Below are 12,465 nucleotides of genomic sequence, written 5' to 3'. Positions count from 1 at the left end.
CCTGCTTCCACAGCTTGTAAGCCTCTCTTTTCTCCTCTAGGCTCTCCTGGATTTCCCTGCTTTTATCCAGTGTTTGCCAATCCAGCAATACTACACTAAGACCACAAAGAAAAAAAGCCCACGGGGAAATGATTAATTATGCATTCACTGCAGGTCTTGGATAGTGTTCAATGTATAAAGCATGAAGTCATACAGTGAAAAAGGAGGACAAAAAATACTCAATAAGCTGCTCATTCACCAAAAATGTTTACTAAATAAGGCAAGGATGCAATAAAGAATAACAGTATGTGATCATGCAACTAAAATGATATCAAAATGCATATTTACAAGGAAGGCAAATTAAAGTTGTGGGCAACTGAACCAATCTTTGAATGCCATTTTTATTGTAATTTGTAATATACATTGACAAAGAAAAGGAAAATACACGTTGACAAAGGTGTAGTTGTAGCCGTGTTGGTCTAAGGACATAGGCAGATAAGGTTCTTTGGGTAAAACCAATATCTTTTATTAGACCAACTCACATAGTTTGCAAAATTCTTCTTTGCAAGCTTTCGGGTGCAAGGTCTAATAAGAGATATCGGATTTACCCAAAGGGCCGTGTCTGCCTACATTGACAAGGGTCATCCACGACTGTTACGGAATTTTCAGACGAGCCAATCAGGAGCTGAAGAAGAAAAAAAAAAAGCACTGGCCATGCCAGAAGCCAAGCAGAATGTTTAATTTTAAGTTCAGAGTTGCACAGAAGTCACTGAACAACTAAAATGGTAGAACAGCAGCTTTCATCCTCAGGGTCACAACGTGAGGCTTTTTTAATATATTTATTAGTTTTATCTGCACTTAGGTAACTGGCTGACTCAGCCATAATAACAGACATACTGAAGAGCTCAAAATGGCTGCACACTCCAATTCAACTTCCAAATCTTTATTTTCCGTAAGTGACATGTTTATTGTTATTATCGTGTATTTTTGTGCATCCCAACACTTCATTAATATCAAAATGAGCTACAGAATATTCCAGAAACACAGAACCAGGCCTGTATTTTCAGTTAAGGGCTGCTGAATACCTGGATGTTGATATTTTAGGTTTGCTGTACATTTTCTAACTGCAGCATTTACAGGAATGAATGTATTTGTTTGTTCAACTTCTCCTGGCTTGTGATAGAGGGGACTAAGTAATGCTGTGTTATGTCAAATGGAAGAATGCCCCAAAGTATTATTAGTAGGCCTGTGCAAAGTGGCAAGTATTCGCTTTGGATTCAGATTAAGCTGATTCAGAAGGAAAGTGAATCGATTTGGAGATTTGTATCACTGTCCCAATTCAATTTGGCTGAATCAGATCTGAAGATTCGGCGCCGCTTCAGAGATTGGCTGTAGACTAAACAGGAAGCAGCCCTCACCACATTGGACACAGCTGCCTCCAGCTGGTAAGTCTGTTGTGGTGTGCGGAGGGGGGAGGGCAGGGGCATGGGGGAGGAAGGGATTGGGGCTGGGACAAGCTGCCCAGCTGGGATGGGGGCCGCGCAGCAGCGCTCAAAGCAGGGGTTATGCCCTGATGCCACTTGCCCAGCCGAGATGGGGGTGGCGGGATGTGGGTGCAGCTTGCTCCGGGCAGAAGGGGGCAAGCGGCAGCAGGGCAGAGTCCTCACTCCCAGCGCTGCTGCACCCGCATCCCACACCCCACAACTTCACACAGCCCTAATTATTAGGTACACTAAAAACTGAAATAGTTTTTAAATTTGGATAGGTGAGGAGAGAGATGCACTGAAATTGCACTGAGCCCATAAGAAACACGACAAAACTATTTACTATCAGTATTTTAATCTGGTATGGTTACTCTTCTACAGAAACGATTCAGAAATATGGAGAACATGCCTCTAAAAAATGAACAAACATGCCTGAGCACTTCCTTGTTTCGTTCTTACCCTTAACACAGCACCTGAAGATATATGGCAGGAAATCAAACATTGTAAAACTTTCCACTAAAGACCTTGAATATTCTTGAAGACAGCATATTACTACCATCACAAGATACTATAATGAGAGTCAGGGAGCAGAAATAATTTTACGTGTTAATGAACTTAAAAGCCTTTCATTTGATTGTAACAAAAATCAGTTTAACAAATTAAAATAAATTCAAGTTACAATGTACTGAACCAGGAGAAACGTCACTAAATCAGCTGGAAGAGATATACAGAGACCTATCTTTGCTGATCCAATGAAGGAACAAACACCTATACACTGCAAACTAGTGATAAAGTGACAAACCCCTTAGGGGCAACATGATATGTGAATGGCAGGAAGTGCCACTCAGTCCCATATACACAAAGGGCATGGACAGACATAGCATTTTAAATGATTTAAATATGATTTAAGCCTGAAGCAGACAGCATATAAAGCCTGTCAAACCATTCAAAATCTATCTGGAATGGCTCAAAAGCATGCCTGGAAATTCAAGAACTATTTTGAACCAGTTCAGTGTTAAGTGCAGACACCAAGTGATCTGTGGTCAGTCTCCTAACCATCCCACACCACACTGCTCCTCACCCACCTCATTTCTACAAATGGCTCCTCACCTTTTTGTTGGCATTTTTTTTTAAACCTATAGGCTCCCTTGCACTGCTTGGTAAATAAAACCTATTTTTCTAACAACCAGCAGTGTCCTTAATCCCTACCTGACTGCAGCCCCTCATTATGCCCCCGCAGCCCCTGGCAAACAAAAAAGCATGGGAACAAGCACCCACACCCCCCCGCTCCCCAAGTCACGCAAGTACACTGCAGGCTTCAGTCACTGGCAGGTTGAAAGTTTACTGAACTCATGTTTAGGATAGAAGGGAAAGTAAAAGGGGCCCTAAAAGCATGAGAGCACTTTCCCCCTACTCACCCATTGTGAAGCATGCTGGGCTGGGTGCTTGGTCTCCTACCCCTGTCCCCCTGCCCCAGGTGTCAGAGCCACCACACTTCACCCAACTGAGCTCTGAGAATGGTTCAATCATTACATGTGTCTGCACCATGTCCTGCAACAAATGTGAATTGGATCCTAAATCAGCAACATTTGAGAAAGGCACAGTTACTTAGGCATTTAATCAGCTGGCATTCACACTGAACTGGAGCTGAAACAAGTTTGATAACTTAAAAAAAAGAAAGAAAGGACAAAACACTTTAACAGAAACCAGAGAGGGGAAGCAGTAGAGACTGTGTCCTGAGCACACAGCAAGGTCTAACTTTATTTCTGTTGACTACAATAAGAGCGAGTTAGGCCAATGACAAGCTCTTTTAAAAATTTCACGTTACAGAGTCTATTTTCAGTTCTGCTACCGATGCACAATGCAACCCTGGAAGAGTCACCTAAGGTATTTGCACACATTTGTGCTGTAGCACCGGGCACTTTCAAAAGCACCTGGCTCTACTGCTCGTGCATTTGTACAAATGGCAAAATGCCATCGCTGAGAAAATGGTAGCGGCATGCTTTTGAACTAAAATGCATCAAAGGTGTTTTAGTTCAAAAGTGCACTGCTGCCATTTTCTCAGTGCTGATGTGCATTTTGCCATTTATACAAATGTATTAGAGGCAGCGCCGGGCACCTCAGCTCATGTGGAGCAGACTCGATTGAGTCTGCTCTGGCATGCCAGATCTCCAGCACGTCAGAGAAGACAAATAAATGAGTATAAATGCTCCTAAAGCCCAGATGCACAAAGTATTTAGGCTCCCATTCATTTCAATTGGAATCAGTGCCTAAATACCAGGCCAGGACCAGGCCAGAAGCTCATTCCAGTCAATCCAAAGATTCCCATTTATTACAATGAAAGAGTCAGGCATTTAATAATCCCTGTGCTCCAGTTTCCCCATTACTCCCAATTTGAAGATATTACTTATATACTTTTCTGTAACTGGAAAGTGCTAAGCAGATGAATAGTAGCATTAACAGAGATGAAATGATGTTTCAGGGCTGTGGGCATGTGCTGTTAGTACTTAATAGAAATTCTGAACTATGAATATTGTACATGTTTCATTTCAGTGGTCACATCTAAAAGACAATGCAGCAAAGTTATGACTATATATGGGACAGTCTAAGAAAAAAATAGACAACCAACAAAAATGCAAATCTGTTCTTTCAAGCATGCTTCTGTACCATTTACATTTATGGTCTGTTTCATTTCCTTTGATTCATTGTCCCAAGAATAATCTTTAAGCATTTATTTTCACTACTTATACTACAAGTTTTACAGGCTTTTTTTTTTCCTTTAGTCTCTCATCCATCTCCCCCACTCCTTTGCCGAGCCTGAAAATTGTGCGCACACAAAAAAAGCCCCCAGGCTACAGTTTTCCATTTACTGACATCCTTTTCACACTGAGTTACCACTTCAGTCTTTGTCATCACTTTGACGGATATCAAGTTACTTTAAAACTCTGAAAAGGAAGCATCCGGTTTTAGTTAAATTGCAAATCCTCATCAGTCATCAACAGTAGAAATGGAACATTTATTTTCTAGCAAGAGGATGACAAAAGAAAAAGTTACCTAAAATGAAAATGTTAGTCTCTACTTTTGTTATGCTTTTTACCAATTGCATTTTTAAAGAAGTTTCACATCTATGATGGTATGTTACCACTGATCTCAGTCAAAAAAATGTTTTAAAATTTTAAACATGGCTATTGTGCTCATATGAGAAAAGAGAAGAAAACTATGGAATTAAGTCTATGGCTTAAATGTATTTTGCAGAAGATTCTGAGGTTCTGTGGAAGGATTCAAATCTGCTTCTTTAGGTCACATAAAGCAAAACAGACAGAAATAAAAATATTTACCTGCTCTTTATTCACTGGTCAAACATTTTTAAATTTTAAGCAAGTAATTTTTTAATATATATGTATTTTTTGTAGTAGAAAAAGAAAAAAAAAACAACTGTTAATGTTCACTGGGTATCTACTGTAATGGCTGAAGTTGCAGTTGTGCGATTCTTCAAGTATATTTAAAGTAAAGAGTTAGAGTATTATAACAAAGCTAGAATTATTCAATCGACTTTGCAGTTCACATTTTAATTATTATTTTAATACCATCTATTCAACTCCTTACAGCTAGACTTCTCTGGAGATCAATTTAAGAGCATTTCATTCATCCATTTTCACAGCAAGGTAAATGCCAAAATAATGACGTTCAACTAAAATAATTATTATTTCTATTACCATGGTGCTTAAGAGCCCTAGCAGGGACCAGCACACTACTACACTAGTCATCATGAAAACAGTTAAAAAAAAGAAAGAAAAAAAAAAAAAAAAAAGAGGCCCCAGGACTCTACAATCCAAATACAAGAGACAATTAATAGATACACAGATGGGTGTGGAAATAAAAAGCACAGAGACAAAACAGGCAGTGGGCTCAGTCCACCAGCAACAAAGTCCTAAGTTTCTTTTTTGTACATATCATGGCAAAATAAAACTTGCAGGACGGAACTGAAGAAAAATAATGAGATATTTTGATGGAAATCTCCTTCAAAGCATAAGGGGCTACATGGCAGAAAGTGTCAAGGTATCTGCTTGAAAATAGAACAAGTAAATAAATTATTCTGGTATTTTGTCTCAACCTGAGACAAAAGTTACCTTCTCAACACTAACTGCAAGATGACATGCAGAGTGTATGAAGGCTCTTAAGGGCCTGAGGAGTAAAGACAAGCAATTTATAGTCAATAAGAGGCAAAAAGAAAGTTGTGAAACTAACATCGACTGTTCTCCCTGTGCTTCTTCCACCCCGGGAAGGTCTGCATAGACTAAATACAATTGGAGGCAGGCATGGTATAGTAGTACTACTTTGTGTCTGGACAGCATCTATCACAATGGGCCTCATTCTTACTGTTCTGCCTAAGGGCCAACTAATATACAGAATGGATAATAAAGAATGGGAGGCCAGTGAATTCCAGGATTTGGAGAGAGGATCCTGGAAGGCTTCCAAAGACCTCAAGGAAAGCAGGCTGGTTCTACCTTGACGGTTTATGCCACACATTAATATCTAATCAGTGCTGAGTTTTACACCAACTTTCTGAATTATTTTCTTTTTTAAATGCAGACATTTTTGTCTAACAAACCTGAATCCCTCTATAACACTCTGACTGACATTCAAACTTCAGTGCATTTTGAGGTTTGAAACCACAGAGATCTCAGTATCACTGTATGGGTAACTCATCTTAAGCTACTTTTACAGTATTTGTATAATACATTGAACCTACTACTCATATTAAAAGAAAAACATCTTTTTTATTGGATAAATGCAACCTGCATCAGGCAAAACGCTTTTATGCACTATTGCCAGACCCAAACATTAAAAAGAATTAAAAATGTATTTGCCTTCAGGGATGCAAGGTTCTTTGGGTAAATCTGATAACTTTTATTAGATCAATTAATACAAGATAGCAGATTTACCCAAAAAAACATTATCTGCCTTTGCCCTTAGACCAACACTGCTACAACCTACACCCCTTTGCCTTCAGGGGGCACCTGATTCATATGTTCATGTGTTTCTCCGCTGGCACGAGAACTAGAACCTTTTTTTCTTAAATGAAAGCTGAAATCCTCATGCAGCCTCTCAATTCCAACAGCTGAAATAAAAGAAAGTGCTGGAGGATTCCCAATTAAAAAAAAAAAAAAAAAATCAAAGTTAGCAATAATTATTTCCATTATTAGGCAGGGACAAATAATGTACCTGAAACCAAAGAAAAAAAAAAGAGAAAAAATCATGTTCATTGCTTCACTAAGTTCTCACGTGTGAATCTTATTGCAAGTTCAGGATTTAGAGCAGGGGTGGGCAAAATGGCAGATCCAGCTGATAGCCAGACTATTTCCCAGCAGCCCCTGCCTGCATCACTCTGGCCAGTCCCCATGGAGACCCCAGTAACACCAGGGCTGTGACAGTATGGGGTCAGGGTCTCCATGGAAACTGGCCCAAGCGGCATGGGCAGAGCGTGCAGCTGGCCTGGAAGCTGCTCCAGGGTTGGGATCTTGCGGCAGTGACAGCATGGACTGGAGCCGGGGCAGAGCCACAATCCGCTGCCTACACACACCTGGAGCAACAGATCATGGCTCTGCCCCAGCTCCAGCCTGCGCTGTCACCACCACAAGATCCCAGCCCTGGAGCAGCTCTCCACCCAGCCACACACTCTGCTAGTGCCACTCAGACCGGTCCCTCCATGGAGATCCTGGCCCTACGCTATCACGGCCCCACAGTTCCTGGGGTCTCCCTGGAGATCAGCCGGAACGTGGGCAGGGGCTGCTGGGAAATGGGCCAGACTTTGCCCATCCCTGACCTAAAGCTACTGGAATATGGTTACGGACTTAAAAGATGTGTTGGTTTTATTTTTTTTAAAACACCTCATCGTGCAACCTATATCAAGTTTCCCATTTCATTCAGTTAGTTACATATTGTTTACACATCGAAACCCAGTTTTGTCTATTAGCCTTCTGGCCTAAAAGTTATTCACACTGCTTACATCTTACTAAAGAGTGTGCCTGTATAAGCATGTCTATATAACAAGGGTGGGCAAAATGCGGCCCAGGGGCCGGATGTGGCCCACCAGGCTATTCTATCCAGCCCGCGGGGCCCCTAAAAAATTTAGAAAATTCATATTTATCTGCCCTGGGCTGCCTGTCATACGGCCCTTGATGGCTTGTCAAAACTCAGTAAGCAGCCCTCTGCCCAAAATAATTGCCCGCCCCTGTTATATAAGCATGCCTTGATAAATCCTCTAATCTGCTTTCCAGTGGCAAGAATTGAAAACTTCTGCAAGGCACCATGAGGGGAGGGCAGTGATATGCTCAATTTCCATAGAATCCGAACTTTTATTTAAGAAATTCTAGTCTTAAGTTAAGGAAAAATACCCTTCCCAACATGAACAAAATGTTAACTGATTGAATAATGCCCTCCTGAATCTGAATTTGACAAGACATTGTAAAAAATTAAAGTCAGAGAAAAGTTACTGACCATTTCATGATCAAGCAGTGATTTTCATAGTTTCATAGTTGGTAGGGTCGGAAGGGACCTGAGCAGATCATCAAGTCCAACCCCTGCCATGGCAGGAAAAAGTACTGGGGTCAAACAACCCCTGCAAGGTGTTCATCCAGCCTCCTCTTAAAGACCCCCAGGGTAGGAGCGAGCACCACTTCTCTTGGAAGTTGGTTCCAGATCCTAGCTGCCCTGACGGTGAAGTAGCACCTCCTGATGTCTAGTCTGAATCTACCCTCTGCCAGCTTGTGACCATTATTTCTAGTTACTCCTGGTAGTCCTCGGGGGAACAGGGACTCCCCCAATGCCTTCTGGTCCCCTCTGACTAGTTTGTAACAGGCCACTAGATCCCCCCTCAGCCTTCTCTTGAGCAGGTTGAACAGGTTCAGGTCCCTTAGCCTCTCCTCGTAGGGCCTGCCCTGCTGCCCCTGATCATGCGAGTGGTCCTCCTCTGGAGCCTCTCCATGTTGTCCACATCCCTCCTGAAGTGTGGCGCCCAGAACTGGACGCAGTACTCCAACTGTGGCCTGACCAGTGTCGCATAGAGGGAGAGGATCACCTCCTTGGACCTGCCTGAGATGCATCTGTGGATGCACGACAAGGTACGGTTAGTCTTCCTGACTGCATCCCCACACTGTCGGCCCATGTTCATTTTGGCATCAAAAATGACTCCAAGATCCTTTTCTGCCTCTGCACTGACAAGAAGGGAGTTCCCCAGCCTGTAGGTCCGCTGCTGGTTCTTCCCCCCCAGGTGCATTACCCTACACTTGTCAGTGCTGAAACCCATCCTGTTCTCATCCGCCCACCCCTGTAACCTGTCTAGGTCTGATTGCAGCCTATTCCTCCCTTTGAGCCTGCCCACTTCCCCCACATCTTAGAGTCATCTACGAATTTGAAAAGGGTGCTTTTTACCCCCTCGTCCAAGTCACTGATGAAGATGTTGAACAGTGCAGGCCCGAGGACCAAGCGCTGGGGGACCCCACTGCCCACATCCCTCCAGGTCGAATAAGACCCGTCCACCACCACTCTCTGGCTGCAGCCCTCCAGCCAATTAGTGACCCACTTGGCTGTGTAGGTGTCGATGCCACAGTCCCCTAGTTTTTAATGAGAATGGGGTGAGAGACAGCGTCAAAGGCCTTCCTAAATTCCGCCCTTTTCCAGTCCTCTGGCACCACACCAGAGCACCATGAGTGCTTGTAAAGCCGTGCCAGGGGTCCCGCAATGACCTCTGCTAATTCCCTCAGCACTCTGGGGTGGAGATTGTCAGGACCAGCTGATTTAAATACATCCAGTCCCTCCAGAAGTTCCCGGACCAGATCCTCACTGACCCTAGGCCTGGGTGCGCCTCCCCTGGGATCTATGGGGGTCCCGGTGGGGGGGTGACCCAATCCCTGCTCAGGAAAATGGAGGCAAAGAAACTGTTAAATAGGTTAGCTTTGTCGTCTGGTACGACGACCAGATTTCCTAGAGTGTCTTGCAGCAGCCCCACATTACCCGGTACCTTCTCTTTACCCCCTATGTATTTAAAAAAGGACTTCCTGTTGTCCTCAATCCGGGTAGCTAGTCCCAGTTCCATCTCCGCCTTTTTTGCGAGATGGGGGAGCTCCAGGAAAAGAATCCTTCCTCTCCCCAGAGGAGGGCTCACTGTACCACTGGAAAACTTTATATGGCTTCTTCCTTGTCAACATTGGGCTTATATTAGTTGGTTTGTTTTTTTTTTAAAGGGCAAATTCATCTGCAGATGCTTCCTCAGCCTGACAAAGGGTATTTGTACCCAAAAGCTTGCAAAGAAGAAAGTTTCCAGCCATTTGAATTGTTCTAATAAAAGATATTGGATTTACCCAAAGAAACTTGTCCGCCTATGTCCTGAGACCAACACGGCTACAACCTACAAGCTTGAGTAAATTCATCAGCACATTTTCTTTTATAATAAAAGCCCAACAACAAGAATAACAAAATACAGTATAAGCAAAAATGGTGAAATGTAAGAACTGCACAATTTGTATTGCCTAATTTACAAATTCAACAAACAATGATGAAGGAAAAGCAAACTTAGAGACATACATAAAGGCAGAATCAAGTTAACTTTTTCTTGATCTTACTAGCCTGAAATCTAAACTTACTTCCCAGAAGCAGATACAAAAAAAAAAAAAGAAAAAAAAGAATGTAAACAAAATCCTGGGGCAGTACAGTTTTGAGAAGTGCAGCCATACACACATGCACTAGAACATTAATATCCAGGAAATGCCGGGAACCCTCCCCCACTCAATCTTCAATTTCAGACTCTAGCTAGCAAGCATTTGATAACTTCGAAGTTTTACTGTCTTCTAGCTTCTAAAAGAGAGAAAAATACTTTTCTCTATCGTCTCTCCATAGTCCTCCTGCTACTTCTATTGAAAAAATCTTCATATTGGTCTAACAGACTTCTGAGGGTGACACAGAAGAGAATGAAAACGGCTACTCTATCGTTTCCTCAGCTTTTATTATTCAAGTCTTCTTCCTTAATTAATACCTTGAATACTGCTTTCCTAAGTGGCTGCATGAAAATAGCACCATTTGCTCTATACCAGTGGTTCTCAACCTTTTATATATTCAAGGCACCCTGATAGTCTTAAGGCACTCCTTGGAAAATGCTGGTTCTTAGCTTCCACTTGTTCTTTTTAGCTACCAAAAATAATAGAGAACCTTTCTGTTGCACAGAACTCAGAAAAACCAAAACCAGCCACAACATTTTTAACACTGTGGGTTTTTACTTGAAATCCCTAATTATCATATGAATCTTGCCGTCATACAGACATTCCGTTTCTCCTAGGAGAGTGGCTTCTCTCCTAGAAGAATCTACGAGTATACAGATGTTCAGGTTATCTCCCAGAGTAAAAATGGCCACTCCAGGAAAAAAAAATAACCTGGAAAAAACAGGGTTAAATCAGTCCCAAAAGAGTTTACCCTGGGAGAGTGAATGTTTGTAGATGCTGCATGCTAGCACACCTAACAGTGTCATGTCACCCAGTTGAGAATCACTGGTCTACACAGTCACAATGAAATGGACCAAAAACCTGTTGATTTCACTGCTCCTTGCAATACTAGATGCAACAATGGCCATGAAAAAGCTGTCATCAGTTTCAGAAAGAAACTGTACACCTTAGAACATGGGCTAGATCTGGCCTGTGGAGCCACTTGCCCCAGCCTACGGACATGGGGCTTCGGTAGCACTTGGCACTGGGAGTGTGAGTGAAAGGGGGGATTTGGCAGCTCTCCCACCACATGGTCACAGGGAAAAGCACCTGAACGAGTACTATACTTCAAACAAAAACTAAGGGAAAGCAGAAATGAATTTTCCCTTATTTTATTAAAGTATTCCATAAAACTGACTTAAGTCCTGACCCACTTAAATCAAATGTACATCTATATCCATCAACAAATATCAAAGATATGTAATGTCTGCATATGAATTCTTCTATTCTAGGTTCATCAGTCCAAAGTCCTGATGGAAACAGTGCAACACTGGCTGAAAGACTAAAAGAGCAAGACAGCATCGGCTTTGCTTGCTGTGCCAAAGCCCCTCCTGGGTACATGACTCTGTGCGCATTTTGCCTTTATTGTATATTACTAACTAACAAATTAGCAGTAAATGTATAATGTCATAGTTTTTGTTCTGATTATAGGTGAAACATCATCAAATGTTCATTTTTCACAATATTTTTAATCTCTTCTGTTAAGATGGAAATACCTGTTCCTGTTGCAAGCTATTACCACTGTGTTTTTATACTGCTTTATGCACTGACTGCTGCAATTGTTTTATATATAATAGCAGTTTTACTATGGACTTGACTGCGGCTCACTGTTTGTACTTACTTAGGAAAATACAGTTTAGAATTCATTTTAACCATCAACTCTCCCTGTAGCTGGCAATTTTAATACTGTTGGTGTCATAAGAGTATTTTTCAAGGCACCTAAATGTCTAATTCTTTACTAAGAACTTATATGCCTATTACAAGCTGTTGGGCACCTTGTTATTCATATTACTATTTTAAGAATGCCAATAATTATTCAAGCCTGATCATTTTGTGAATAAAATTTAAAACAAGCCTAAGACTCTTAGTCCTTTGTTTATAACAGGTGAGAAACCAAAGCCTATGAAAAGATGACGACCAAAGAAATTTTCTTCTTCCTCTACTTACTCTTAACTCCAAAAGCAACGTAGAGGAAAAATACTGTAAGTCTTTTTAAAAGTCAGTGTAGTCAAATCTGGGGCTGCAAACACGAATTGCAGGGTTATTACATGTCATCACTACGTGCCTTAACCAGATACTTCAGTGACTCAACATATTGGATTTTCAAGTTATATTAACAGAAATTCAGTGAAAAGTATGTAACAACCTTTCTAGGATAATTATTACAATCCTGCAAGTTACTAATATGTCTATTTTACATTGCCAAGCTTCACTGTAGCAGTATCTCAGCATCAACCATGTGATGT

The 12,465-nt window shown here is 41.7% G+C and overlaps 1 protein-coding gene across 1 annotated transcript in view; it reads left to right on the top strand.

Annotated features, from left to right (window-relative positions):
- Positions 1–12,129: 12,129 nt before the first annotated feature.
- Positions 12,130–12,465, top strand: part of LOC102373482 (nephrocan-like) — a 57,188-nt gene continuing 56,852 nt past the window's right edge. Inside the window, exon 1 of the mRNA XM_025207052.1 lies at positions 12,130–12,185. Coding sequence (XP_025062837.1) covers positions 12,130–12,185 — 56 coding nt within the window. The remainder of the gene's footprint in view (positions 12,186–12,465) is intronic.

This window comes from Alligator sinensis, unplaced genomic scaffold (assembly GCF_000455745.1).
Source record: "Alligator sinensis unplaced genomic scaffold, ASM45574v1 scaffold38_1, whole genome shotgun sequence".
NCBI lineage: Eukaryota > Metazoa > Chordata > Crocodylia > Alligatoridae > Alligator > Alligator sinensis.
This window is presented reverse-complemented; position numbering and strand designations above follow the sequence as displayed.